The following is a 12,505-nucleotide window of genomic DNA, read 5'->3' on the forward strand; positions in this document are numbered from 1 at the left end:
GACTCAAACAGTACTCTTGTCTCCTAGTTTTACCTTCCTGTATTGGCTCCATGCTCTGGGCTGTTATGATAGCCCATCATAGATCCAAGCTTACAGTCTCTCAGGTGGCAGGACAGCAGAAAAGGGAACCTGGGAAAGTCTCCCTAGGTTTCATTACCTTTGATTGGATCACATCTCTGTCTCTGAATCAGTGCCCCCAGGCAGGAGATGTAACAGCATGAACTGAGCCATGTGCCAAATCTGAATTTGGGTGTAGATTTAACGCCACTTATGGGCTGCGAGTGCAAGAGCGGTGTTCCCTTGAAGAAAATTAGTTACGCAAAAAATGAAGCTTTGTCCTAACCCTGTCCTCTTCGGCAGGAGTACCACTGTAACCATTTCTTGTGCTTAAAATTGTATAAATGTAAAAATCAATACCTTTATTACTGTATATATAGTTAATAGTATCTTAGATGTATTTTTCCCTTGTTTTTATCATTGACCAATATATTTAACACTCCCCACGCGTGAAGGTCTCCAAGGAAGATCCTGTAACTTCTCTTTTAAATCACAGAAATATCCTAAACAGGCATTCTGTTTTTTATGAAGAATTTAAGAAATACTAAAAGTGAACACCTAAATGTGTTTAAGGATAATAGTTCATTAAAGGAAACCTTCCATGAGTCCTTATATAAAATATATTTCTTATTAGGCTTCATGATATGGTTGAAGTTTTAACATGGCAGAGAATACTTACAGGTCAGTGTTTTTAAGCAAGGGATATTTCTGGAAGAATTAATTGATTTAGACCTTCTTGGCTGCCGTAAGTATCAAATATGAAGTACGGCTTTCTATTAGCATTGTCCCTAGTGATGAAAATTGGTTAAAAACACTTATCTTCACTGAAAAATGGGTTAAAGACTTAAATGTAAGACCTGAAAGTGTAAAACTCCTAGAAGGAAACATAGGGGAAAAGCTTCTGGACACTGGTCTTGGCAATGATTGCATAGACCTGATGTCAAAAACCAAACAAAGCAAAATTAGGTAAATAGGGCCATATCAAACTCAAAAGCTTCTGGACAGCAGAGGAAATGAGCAGGAGTGAAAAGGCAATCTACAGAATGGGAGAAAATATTTGCAAGCCTTATATATAATAGGGGATTAATTTCCCAAAATGTAAGTATCTCCGACAACTCATTATCCAGAAAAAAAACCAAATAACCCAATTAAAAATTGGATAAGGAACTGAATAGACACTTCTTCAAAGAAGACCTGCAAATGGCCAACAGGTATATGAAAAGATGCTCAACGTTACTAATCATTAGGGAAATGCAAATCAAAACCATAATGAGATACCTCTTCAAACCTCTTAGTTTGGCTATTATCAAAAAAAAAAAAAAGACAGCAGGTATTCGTGAGGAGGTGGAGAAACTGAAACCTTACTTTGCTGTTGGTAGGAATGCAAAACAGTGCAGCGGCTATGAGAAAGAGAATAAAAAGTTAAAATAGAGTTACCATATGACCCAGCAATCCCACTTCTGGCTGTTTATTCAAAAGAATTGAAGTTAGATGCTTAAAGATACAGCTGCACTTCCATGTTCACTGCAGCACTGTTCAAGATAACCAAGATCTGGAAATAACCTAAATGTCCATTGATGGATGAATGGAAACAGGGAATACACAGATAATGGAATATTATTCAGCCTTAAAAAGGAAGGAAATCTAGCAATATGCAACAACATGGGAGAAACTGAAGGACATTATACAATATGAAAGAAGCCAGTCCCAGAAAAACAGATTACTTCATGATTCCCCTTATATGTGAAATTTAAAACAGTTAAACTCAGGGAAGCAGAGGATAGAACAGTGGTGGCCATGGGCTCGGGGCAGGGGCAGATGGGGAGTTACTGTTCAACAGAAGTCAAGTTTCAGTTACGCTAGCTGATTAAGTTCTAGAGATCTGCTGTACAATGTTGTGCCTGTAGTTAATGACACTGTATTATTCACTTAAATTTTAACAGGGTAGATCTCATGTTACGTGTTCTTACTGCAATAAAAATAAAACAAAAGACAAACCACTTAACCTCTGTAGTGCCTGATAGTGAACTTCCTGATATCTGAGTAGTTGTGTCTGCCCTCACATGTTTAATAAGTGATTATCACTTCTTAGTAAAGAATGTGATGTGTACTTGGTAGACTATTTCTGAGGCTAGTCCAGAAGGTACCCCCCCTTTTCCCAGCCACACTAGCTCATATGGGTAGAAGAGTAGAAGTTGGGAATTATGTGGTTTACTGTTGTTTCTAAAGCAGGGAGAGAATCCTGGCTTAAAGCAGTAATAGCCGTAGACTACATTGATTTGAGGTACACAAAGACTGGTTGTATCTTTGGAGTACTAGGGAAGAAGGACCTGTGTTAGGAGTAACAGGATCTGGCTAACTGGAGGTGTTAAGCTGTCCAGGAATTCTGTAAGACATCTTCTACATAAGATTCTGGATCTTTGCTTTCCTCCAGATTAATGTAGGCACCTTCAACTCAATCCTGACCAAGTCTGTCAAAATATTTGATTTCTTCTCCTAATAATGGGATTGGATCTGAAATTATTCTTGTTACCTTATGTGTATTTTCCTTTTTAGTTATTATTACTGGTTTTAAAATTGTAATTACAATATAATTCATATTTCTTGTAAAAATATTTTTAGCAGCACGGTGTTTAATGTAAGAGTGAAAAAGTGTCTTCCATGATCCCATGCCTATTCCTTATGAATAATCAAGGTTAAAGAGTTCATTGTGTGCAACACAGAAGTGGTCTTGGATTAGCAAACTAAGAAGACATGATAGGCTTTACGCAACACTAAGTTTACTTAGCTTTAAGGAAGAGTTTCAAGACAGGTAATAAATAATGATTGTTAACAAAAATAGTGAACGTCTAGTTACTTCCCAGGAGTGACTTTCAGACATTCTGGTCACTCCTTGTTTGGTATGCTTCTGACCAGGAAGACTTGATTCTCGGGTCTCTTGAGCTGTTGTGCCTTGCTGTTTTTAGGAGCTTCCTCAGGGTGTAGGTCTAGCATCCTTTCTCCAGTGTGGGTGCATCGTATTAATGCTGGTCACTGATTACTTGGATAAGCATTCTTGACATAGTAACCTTGGTACAATTCTTAGTTTTATTGAATTAGGCATATTTCTATGTATTCTCTGAGTTGTTGTTGCAAGGAAGATTTGACCTAAAGTTTTAAATAACATATCTTATAAGAGATAACATATAAATACATATAAGAGCTACTTTTTTTTTTAATGGTTCCTTACAAGGGCCTTGATATATTTTACCAATATTTAAGTGATGACCATTCAAGTTTGCTAACAGCTTTTTCAGGATTACGTATGATATCACAGTGACTATCCTTGTACATACGCCCTTGTGAATTTGGGCAAGTTTTATAGAGGCTACCTAGCATTTCTGGATCAAAGGACATACACATTGAAATTTTTATAAATCTGCCAAACTGTCTCTCAAAATTATAATTTTATCAACTGCATGTAAGAGAATATTCCCCGTGCTACTTCCTTCTGGTTTTATCTTTGTTGTCTCTCTCCAGTTCCTGAAAAATTTTGTGAGCTTGGTAAAATATATATGATACTCTATTTTGCATTGGAATCAGCACACTTGGGATTAGATCAGTCATAGTACTAATAAGTGGCTGATCCAGATTGGAATCAAAGTCCTTTATGTCTAGTGTTCTTTCAGTTGACTGACACTGAAAAATGTTTCTTTGATTTTACTTTATTTTTTCTTACATCTTAATACTTGGAACCAATATCATAGTCTACTTTTCAGAAAGTCAAATCATTTCTGTCCAGCTTTATTCAACAGAAATTAATGAACTAACCAATTAACCTCTGATTGTGAGTGGAGCTCTTCATTATTTGTCAGTAACAGTAACTTATGCCAGGTTAAAAAAAATTAGTTTCAGATGTATTTAGCATGCTTATTGGTAGTACCAATATATAAAGTTGATGTAGAGATTTTAATGTATTTTAGTCTTCAGCTGTTTATCAGCCTGATGCATAGTAAATAACTATTCAAGCATTGAAACTGTAGTATTTGATAAATCTGCAAAAATTTTGCTGTATGAGCCAATGACATTTTTACATTAAAGATAACTCATGCAGTAACTTCTTTTCATTAAAGCGTGGGACAATTTAAATGATGATGGAGTGAACATATTTTTGAGGCTGATTCGTGATTTATCAAAAATATCCTATTTGAGAGTGTCCTCTACTACTGATTTTTTTAGTTGGTCTCTTTCATTAATAGTCATTTGTTTACTCAGCTTTCAAATTGCTACCAATGAATTCATGCCAACATTATGTAATACATGCTTGAAATTTTGTTTTCCAAATGCAATTTTATTTAAGTACATGGAAAATATTTCATTAATAAGATTTAAAAGTGGTAGAGTATATCTTTTTTGTTAAGCTTTATTGACAACAAAACAAAATAGTTTTAGGGACAGACTGGAGCTTGTGTTTTCTTTCAGATGGATTGCACCACAATCCCAGCTTCTAGGTAATAAAAGAGTGGTCCACAGATTTCATCATGGTTATTTTAACTCTTTTATTCATTTAAAACAGGAATAGATGTGGACAAATTTACTTCCTAAGACTTAGGTATTTCTCTTTTATTAAAACTGCTCTAAAAATACCAGTTTAAGTCTGGGTGTGAGAAATAACAGGCAGGAGAAAACAATTTTGGATTATCAAAGTAACACTGATTTTAGCTGAACTAGAGTTAATAATACACAGTTTTACAGATTTGTCCACTGAAATTGTCTCCTGTCCCAGTCCTCCCATCATGTTTCATTGCTTCTGTCATAGCCCTCATCAATGTCTACAGTGCAATGTATATATGTGCTTCTCTTTCTCCTTTTTCCACAATAGTGTGAGTCTGGAGAACTAGTTCTTTCTGTTATTCATCTTTCTATTCTGTTTAGGGCTTGCCACATGATAGGTATAAATGTTGAATTCAACTGATATTTGTAAAATAATAGAGTGCGAAAACATGACAAGTCATTCTATTTGATAATCCTTTGCCACTACTTCTAGATTTTCATTTTACTTCAGTGAATCAATTTTACATAAAAAGATCTTACATAAAAAGATACAACAGACTTGTTAATTTTGTTTACAGAGAAATGTATTATATACTCTGAGGGTAATTACAGTTTACCATCTGTTTCTTTTTTTTTTTTTTTTTTTTTGCGGTACGCCGGCCTCCCACCGCCGTGGCCTCTCCCGTTGCGGAGCACAGGCTCCGGACACGCAGGCCCAGCGGCCATGGCTCACGGGCCCAGCCGCTCCGCAGCATGTGGGATCTTCCCGGACCGGGGCGCAAACCCGTGTCCCCTGCATCGGCAGGCGGACTCTCAACCACTGCGCCACCAGGGAAGCCCTCATCTGTTTCTATTTATCAGTCTTTTCCATCTCCCTATTCATTTGTTGTACAGCATCTTTTGTATGTGAGATTATCTCTCCATTTAGCTTTTGATGTCTTTGAACTTTTAGTTTTTGGTATTAAGGAAATATGCAGAATATTTTGTGATCTTCTGCAGGTTATGTTTGTGGTATAATTTGAATTTGGGTCCCTTTCCTTAAAGGGAAATACGTGTTGTCGGTAATGGGTAAAATGAGATGTCCCTCTTAGATATCTTGTAAAAACTCTTATTTTTGTTTTGCACTTTTTAAGGACCTTAGGCTTTTCTTTTCTAGAAAAACAATGCTTTTTAGACTTTATTTTCATTCTAACAGGAATGGAGAAAGAGGACTAATGAATGCCTTAGTCTGTTGAATGCTTACTATGTTCCAGTATTGTGATGAGCACTATTATAATTATTAAGTCATTAATTGCTTAATACCTCTGTCAAAGGTGATACTATTACCATTTACAGTTGAAGAAGCTGAAGCAAAAAAGGGATTTCTTTTTTTTTTTTCCCACTTGGCCTCTGTTTTATTTCTGATATAATATAGGACACAGAAAACTATATCCCGTGTATCATTGATTAGTGCAAAATTCTTTGGGACCTTTACTCATGCCAGTACGGTCAATTAACTATCTTTTCCAATATTCCACCTGTTATAAAACACCTAGAAATTTGGAGGTAGATTTTATAAACACTCTTTTAAATGTGTGGCTGAATTTGCAAAAAGGGAAGGTGATTTCATAAGTGCAATAAAATGAGGAAGTAGCTCAAAAAAATACAGTTGTCTCTCGGTATCCGTGGGAGATTGGTTCCAGGAACCCCTGGGATACCAAAATCCGCAGATGCTCAAGTCACTAATATAAAACGGTGCAACACAGGAATTCAGCTCCTTCCACAGATTCAGCCGGGGACCAAATTTGAAACCTTTGGGTATGGAGGGCCGATTATAGTTTATTTCTTCTGAAGCTGCTGGTGTCCAAGGTCTTTGCTGATTTTTATGACCTAATGATTGGTTTTAACAGCTCTGTGGGGACAGAGGCAAGGCTTTGGTCTGTTCAGGGTGAGGAATTAGAATCTTAGACATCTCAGCATTCACTCTTATATTGCCCAGGATTAAAAAAAAAAAAGTTTGATTTGAAACTATTAGATAAAGGATATATTTTTTTAAATAAAGGGATGAATTGATGCTAAGATACTGACCATTTCTAGGAAAATTAGAAATTAGAGAAGTAACAACGACAAAAATAGTAGACAATGGACTAAGAAAATTTCAAGGAATGATTGACCAGCAGCATCAAATCCTAGGATGATACTAGGGGAAAAGCACGGTAAGCCAAGAGATAAAAAGGCCCAGTTAGAGAGGCAGCTGGGGCTCTTTTGCCTTATCTGATTATCTTAGTGCTTCCCAAGTTTCAGTCAATTTTGTACCAACTTCTCAATTTTTACAGTCATATATATCTAGATTATTAGTTACTTCATACTTCAAAATAAACTTATGATGTTATGCTTATTATTTATTTATTTTTATTTTTTTTTGTGATACGCGGGCCTCTCACTGTTGGGGCCTCTCCCGTTGCGGAGCACAGGCTCCGGGCGTGCAGGCTCAGCGGCCATGGCTCACGGGCCCAGCCGCTCCGCGGCATGTAGGATCTTCCTGGACAGGGGCACGAACCCGTGTCCCCTGCATTGGCAGGCGGACTCTCAACCACTGCGCCACCAGAGAAGCCCTATGATTTATTTTTAAAAGAAATCTTCCATATCACAGTAAAATATGGAAACCCTTAATACCTGCCATAAATAGAAAATTTCTATAAAAATTAATAAAATAAGGGAGGAAGGGACTTGCCTGGTGGTCTCACTTGTGTGTGTGATGTGTAGGATCGTTTTCAGTACCAGCAGTGTCACTGGCTGAATGTGAAATGATCCAAGGAGGGGAGCGTGAGTGTGTGTGTGTGCGTGTGTGTGTCTGAGTGCCTTTTAACATTCAGCCTTTGAAAGATACTGCTCTAAGCTTCCTATATTGAAATATTCTTTGTTTTTTTTCTTTTTGAAGCTCTTTTAAGAGCCTGTGCTGATGGAGGTGCCAACCGCTTATATGACGTCACGGAAGGAGAGAGGGAAAGGTATGCTTTCTTTCAGCCAGTGTCTGTTGTATCAGTTCTGCTCTTGAGCTTGCTTTCTCTCTTCTTAGTAAATGGTGACTGTTCATTTTCCTTCAAATTCTTTTTACAGAAAACCACCTCAGGGAGAGAGCTGCTTAACCATGTTGTATTATTTCTTTGCTTTGAATGGTATCTGCAAGTAGAAATAGGCCAGTCTTATTCTTATTGAAAATAAAAAAAAGTTCTACTATTTCACAGTCTCATGAAGTATCATTATCAGATATCGATATTTGTGAGGACTTTGAACATTGACTAAAATAATGGTAATTTGAGTTTTTATTCAAACAGTTTAAAGGAATACAAACTGATCTCATATAAAAGATATATACTGCTGTAGAAGGTTCAAGATTTTTATATTAGCATCGAGTAAAACTCAGTGTAATTTATCTTACTTCTGAGTTATGCATACATATATTTTAAAGAGATAAATAATTTATTTCTTAATGATTTGTTATCTGTGCTCTTTGGTTTTCCTGATCTTTGCATGGTGAGCTATTTTTAGATGTGAGAATACATTTGATGAAAGCACAGTTTAAATCTAGCTCATTGCCAGCATGTGTGTAGTTCATCCTCTTGGCAAACACAAGAATTTATAGTCTAGATATAAGTAGACTAGCTATGAAATTTAGTTCTACTTCTACCATATGTGTTATTAAATGTACTGAAATGTTTATAGTTTGAGAAATCACCTCCTTGCTGCAAAAAATAAAAATATTTGATGCAGCATACTGTAGCTGTGAGTTTAAATACATGTATTTTGAAATGATGTAAAATACATCTTTATGGCATCAAAATTTTTACTTCACGTTTTTAATATTGGAGCTGTTATTTTGAAAGCAGCTGGTTACCATAGGAGAAAGGCATGAGATTGGGCGTGTCTGGATGCATTATCAAAGAATATAGCCACAGTGACAGCTAGGAAGACAATTTAAATTCTTAACATTTTGTGCGTCTTTATTTTATTTTATATTTTTTAAATTCTTTTTTGCGGTACGCGAGCCTCTCACTGCTGCGGCCTCTCCCGCTGCGGAGCACAGGCTCCGGACGCGCAGGCGCAGCGGCCATGGCTCACGGGCCCAGCCGCTCCGCGGCATGTGGGATCCTCCCGGTCCGGGGCACGAACCCGTGTCCCCTGCATCGGCAGGCGGACTCTCAACCACTGCGCCACCAGGGAAGCCCCTGTGCGTCTTTATTTTTAAACTTTATGGATTCCTCTGACTGTATTCTTGAAGACTTGACATGGACAGTGTGTGAAAAAATACTCAAGTATGTGTATAGAAGTGTCTGGGCCAGTTGCTTCAGAGAGGAGCATGATGGCCATGCGGGCAAGATATGAATTGGGGGCTGTTTGTTTCATGCCTGTAGGCTGCTTAGTGGCCAGCAATCTGGTACTGAGTGCTTCTTCTCTTTGTGATGGGTGTAGCTCATGAACATAATTACATGAACCAGAGCTGTGAAAGGGTATTAACACAGTACTTCCCAGCTCTTCCTTGATCATAAGAACCATCTAGAATGCCTATGAAAAAATAGATTTCTGTACTGATTAATTTTATTGGATTGGGCTGGCCACTAGTGAGAAATACAACATCCAACATGTTTACTCGCATCTGAAAGTAGTGTACATTGCCGGATCTGGGAATGGGTGCCATTATTTTTGGCCCAAATTTCGAAATAATCATTTCTTATATTTCTGAACACATTTATGAGTAATGTTACGGAAATCTTCCAAGAAGATTTATATGATTTATCTAGCATCCATTTGTCCATATATGAAGATGTTTAAGAAGAAAGTGTATTTGTTGTTGATTTTCAAGTTGTAATAACATTGTTTGCCGTGATGCATAGTCTGATGCTTAGGGACGTGGCTGGCTGGGGTGAAGATAGAGTCCCTAATAGGGAGATGAGTGAAGCTAACTGCTTCATGTGGGAATTAAAGTCTTGGAATAAATCTCATTAAATCCAAACCCTACCCAGTTAAACTAATTGGACATAGGTAACTAAACATTGTTCCTATTAACTGTATTTTTAACAGAAAGGCTTTACAATGGAAATGGAAAAAATATTCATGAGTTTTGAAAAGCCAAGTTAGGGTTGTGGACCGCTGCTTCGCTTGTTCTTATTTTTTTATTTATTCAGTGTGCTAATCTACAATGTAATACCTTATAATTATGCAATAAAACATGAATATGTAGAGAATCATCTCCAGTTGAAGAGAAAGTGAGATCTTTACACATTAGGAATGGAAAGAAGGAAGGCTGATGTAGACAGTAACAGAGGAGCAGGGTTTGCCAAGGGATAGGGCTGAAGCAAAGTTCAGTGGTGACCTTACGTCTGATCATGTACGGAATGCATTCAGTCTTCTACATCTTTCACAAATGTTTGTCTTTTTTTTTTTTTTTTTTTTTTTTTTTTTTTTTTTTTTTACAAATGTTTGTCTTTGTTTCTACTTTGAAAGTCACCTCTCTCCATTTACCAGGTGTTTTTTTTTTTTTTTTATAAAGAAGCCCTTAATGTTTTTATTTATTGTGAAAACAGTTCATGGTGATCTGAGTATATGCTAGTGAGTCGGGAGAAACAAAAAGAAAAAAATAAAATTATCTGTTATTGGGACTTCTTTTGTGGTACAGTGGTTAAGAATCCGCCTGCCAATGTAGGGGACATGGGTTCAATCCCTGGTCCAGGAAGATCCCACATGTCATGGAGCAACTAAACCCGTGCGCCACAACTACTGAGGTTGTGTGCTGCAACTCCTGAAGCCCAAGCACCCTAGATCCCATGCTCTGCAACAAGAGAAGCCACCGCAATGAGAAGCCTGCACACTGAAATGAAGAGTAGCCCCTGCTTGCTGCAACTAGAGAAAGCCTGTGCATAGCAACAAAGACCCAGTGCAGCCCAAAAAAAAAAAAATTATTTTTTCCTAAGTAGCAAAGAGTTGCATTGAGTTCTGCCATTTGGAGTTCAGAAAATATGACTAATTTTTCTTGCTCAAGTGAATGTAAGCTCAATGAATGTAAAGTCCCTTGTGCCTAGAAAATTAGATTCTCAGAAAATATTTGTTAATAAGTATTTGATTACAGTTACTCTGTTCTCTCTCACCATGAGGTTTTGAGTGACTTTGATGACCTGTGTATTTTCAGTAACTAGATTACCTCTGCTCTGAGAGCTGATAGGTTCTGATTCGGGTGTGTGTTCAGTCTGTACATGAAACTGAGGCAGGGTGAAGACCCAGTCAAGGAGACATAGAATGGGCACCGCCAGTGATATTTGGATCCTAGCTGTGGTTGTGGACTTGAGATTAAAGAGGAAGACAGTTTATGAAGACTCTTTGTACTGTACTCCTGTACTCTTAACTGACTGTTTTCCTAACCCCAGATGTCTGTTTTTGGAAATGTGGGGTAGTAAGTTTGGGTGTCAGATGTGTGGGCTAATACCCCCAATTCTACAGCTCCAGCCTGATACTGACTCAAGTCTCATGTTTATATTCTGGTAGTGGTCTGTGATGAAAAAGTCCATTGGTGGGCTCGCAACATCTGCCTCCTGTCTTCTCCCAAGTAGGTAAAACCCACCGTTGGTCAGAACCAGGATGGAGAAGCCTGGCCCCATGATCAGAATAATCACAGGATACAGAGATGAGGGTGAAAAAATAGAAGAGAAGCAAGGTAGGATTTGCTAGGAAGATTTTACGGAGCACATTTTTTTCTTGCTCATCATTGATAGGCATTGGAGGTTTGTTTTGTTTTTCTAGCGATGATTTTATTGACACTGTATTAGATCAGAAAAGTGTAAACTGTCCACAGCAAAGAATATTGGGCGATTGTTATTTGCTTGTACTAGGTAAATAAAAGTGATGATGGGGAGGGTTATGCACTCCCCGCCCTGCCCCCAACCACCATTGCTCTCCTCCCTCACCGAAGTTAGTCCTTTTTCTGCATCTTTAACAGATACTGTAAGAGAAGGACAGTTGTTGCTCTAGTCAGTTTTTAACCAGGGTCCGGAAAGTTGTCAACTCTGACAGTAATTACCAATGTTTTCCATCATAATGAATATTAAAACACAAACATAGAGAGAAGTGCACAAATGATAACGATACAGCTTAATGAATTTTCTCAAAGGGGAGCACAGCAGTGTGAACAGTACTGAGATCAATAAGTAGAGTATCATCCCAGGGTTGCCGGAGCCTTCTCCTCCTCCCTGCCGTCGCCAGCCCCCCTCACAGGAAACTACTCTCTGACCTAATTAATGTTACTTTGGGGCTTCATAAAATAAAATCTTAATATATTGAATTTGGAGTGGATGGACATTTTTTGGGATAAAGACTCCATAGCTGGGCTTCCCTGGTGGCGCAGTGGTTGGGAGTCCGCCTGCCGATGCAGGGGACACAGGTTCGTGCCCCGGTCCGGGAAGATCCCACATGCCGCGGAGCGGCTGTGCTCGTGAGCCGTGGCCACTGAGCCTGCGCGTCGGGAGCCTGTGCTCCGCAACGGCAGAGGCCACAACAGTGAGAGGACTGCATACCGCAAAAAAATAAAAAGACTCCATAGCTCTCTGAATCTGAAAAAAAGATTAAGAAACATTGCTGGAGGTTCTTACGGGAGAATTATAGTCACACTAATTATGGTTAAGAGATGAAGGAAGTAATGGAATCAAGTAGAAGAGAATAAGAATTGTACAGAAACAGTCACAAAATCGATCACACAACATAAGTAATCTGACAATATGGGAGAAATAATTTATACTGATCATTTAAGAAAATAATGCCTTTTAAGGTAGGTAAGCATTTTTAAACCCTGTTCTGTTAGACTCTAGTTAAGGTAAACTGAGTAAAAAAAAGAGAAAGCTTTGGAATGAGATATAGTCTCTCTAGAATAACCCAATGGCAGAAATAA

General features: G+C 38.0%; 1 protein-coding gene across 3 annotated transcripts in view; it reads left to right on the forward strand.

Moving 5' to 3' along the window:
• TPK1 (thiamin pyrophosphokinase 1) overlaps positions 1-12,505 on the forward strand; it is a 341,016-nt gene that overhangs the window by 110,419 nt on the left and 218,092 nt on the right. For all 3 annotated transcript variants that reach the window (XM_082661977.1, XM_082661975.1, XM_082661976.1), the window contains one exon: positions 7,511-7,580. In XM_082661977.1, coding sequence (XP_082518103.1) covers positions 7,511-7,580 — 70 coding nt within the window. The remainder of the gene's footprint in view (positions 1-7,510; positions 7,581-12,505) is intronic.

The sequence above is a fragment of the Grampus griseus genome (assembly GCF_964374135.1).
Source record: "Grampus griseus genome assembly, chromosome: 9".
In the NCBI taxonomy this organism is placed as follows: domain Eukaryota; kingdom Metazoa; phylum Chordata; class Mammalia; order Artiodactyla; family Delphinidae; genus Grampus; species Grampus griseus.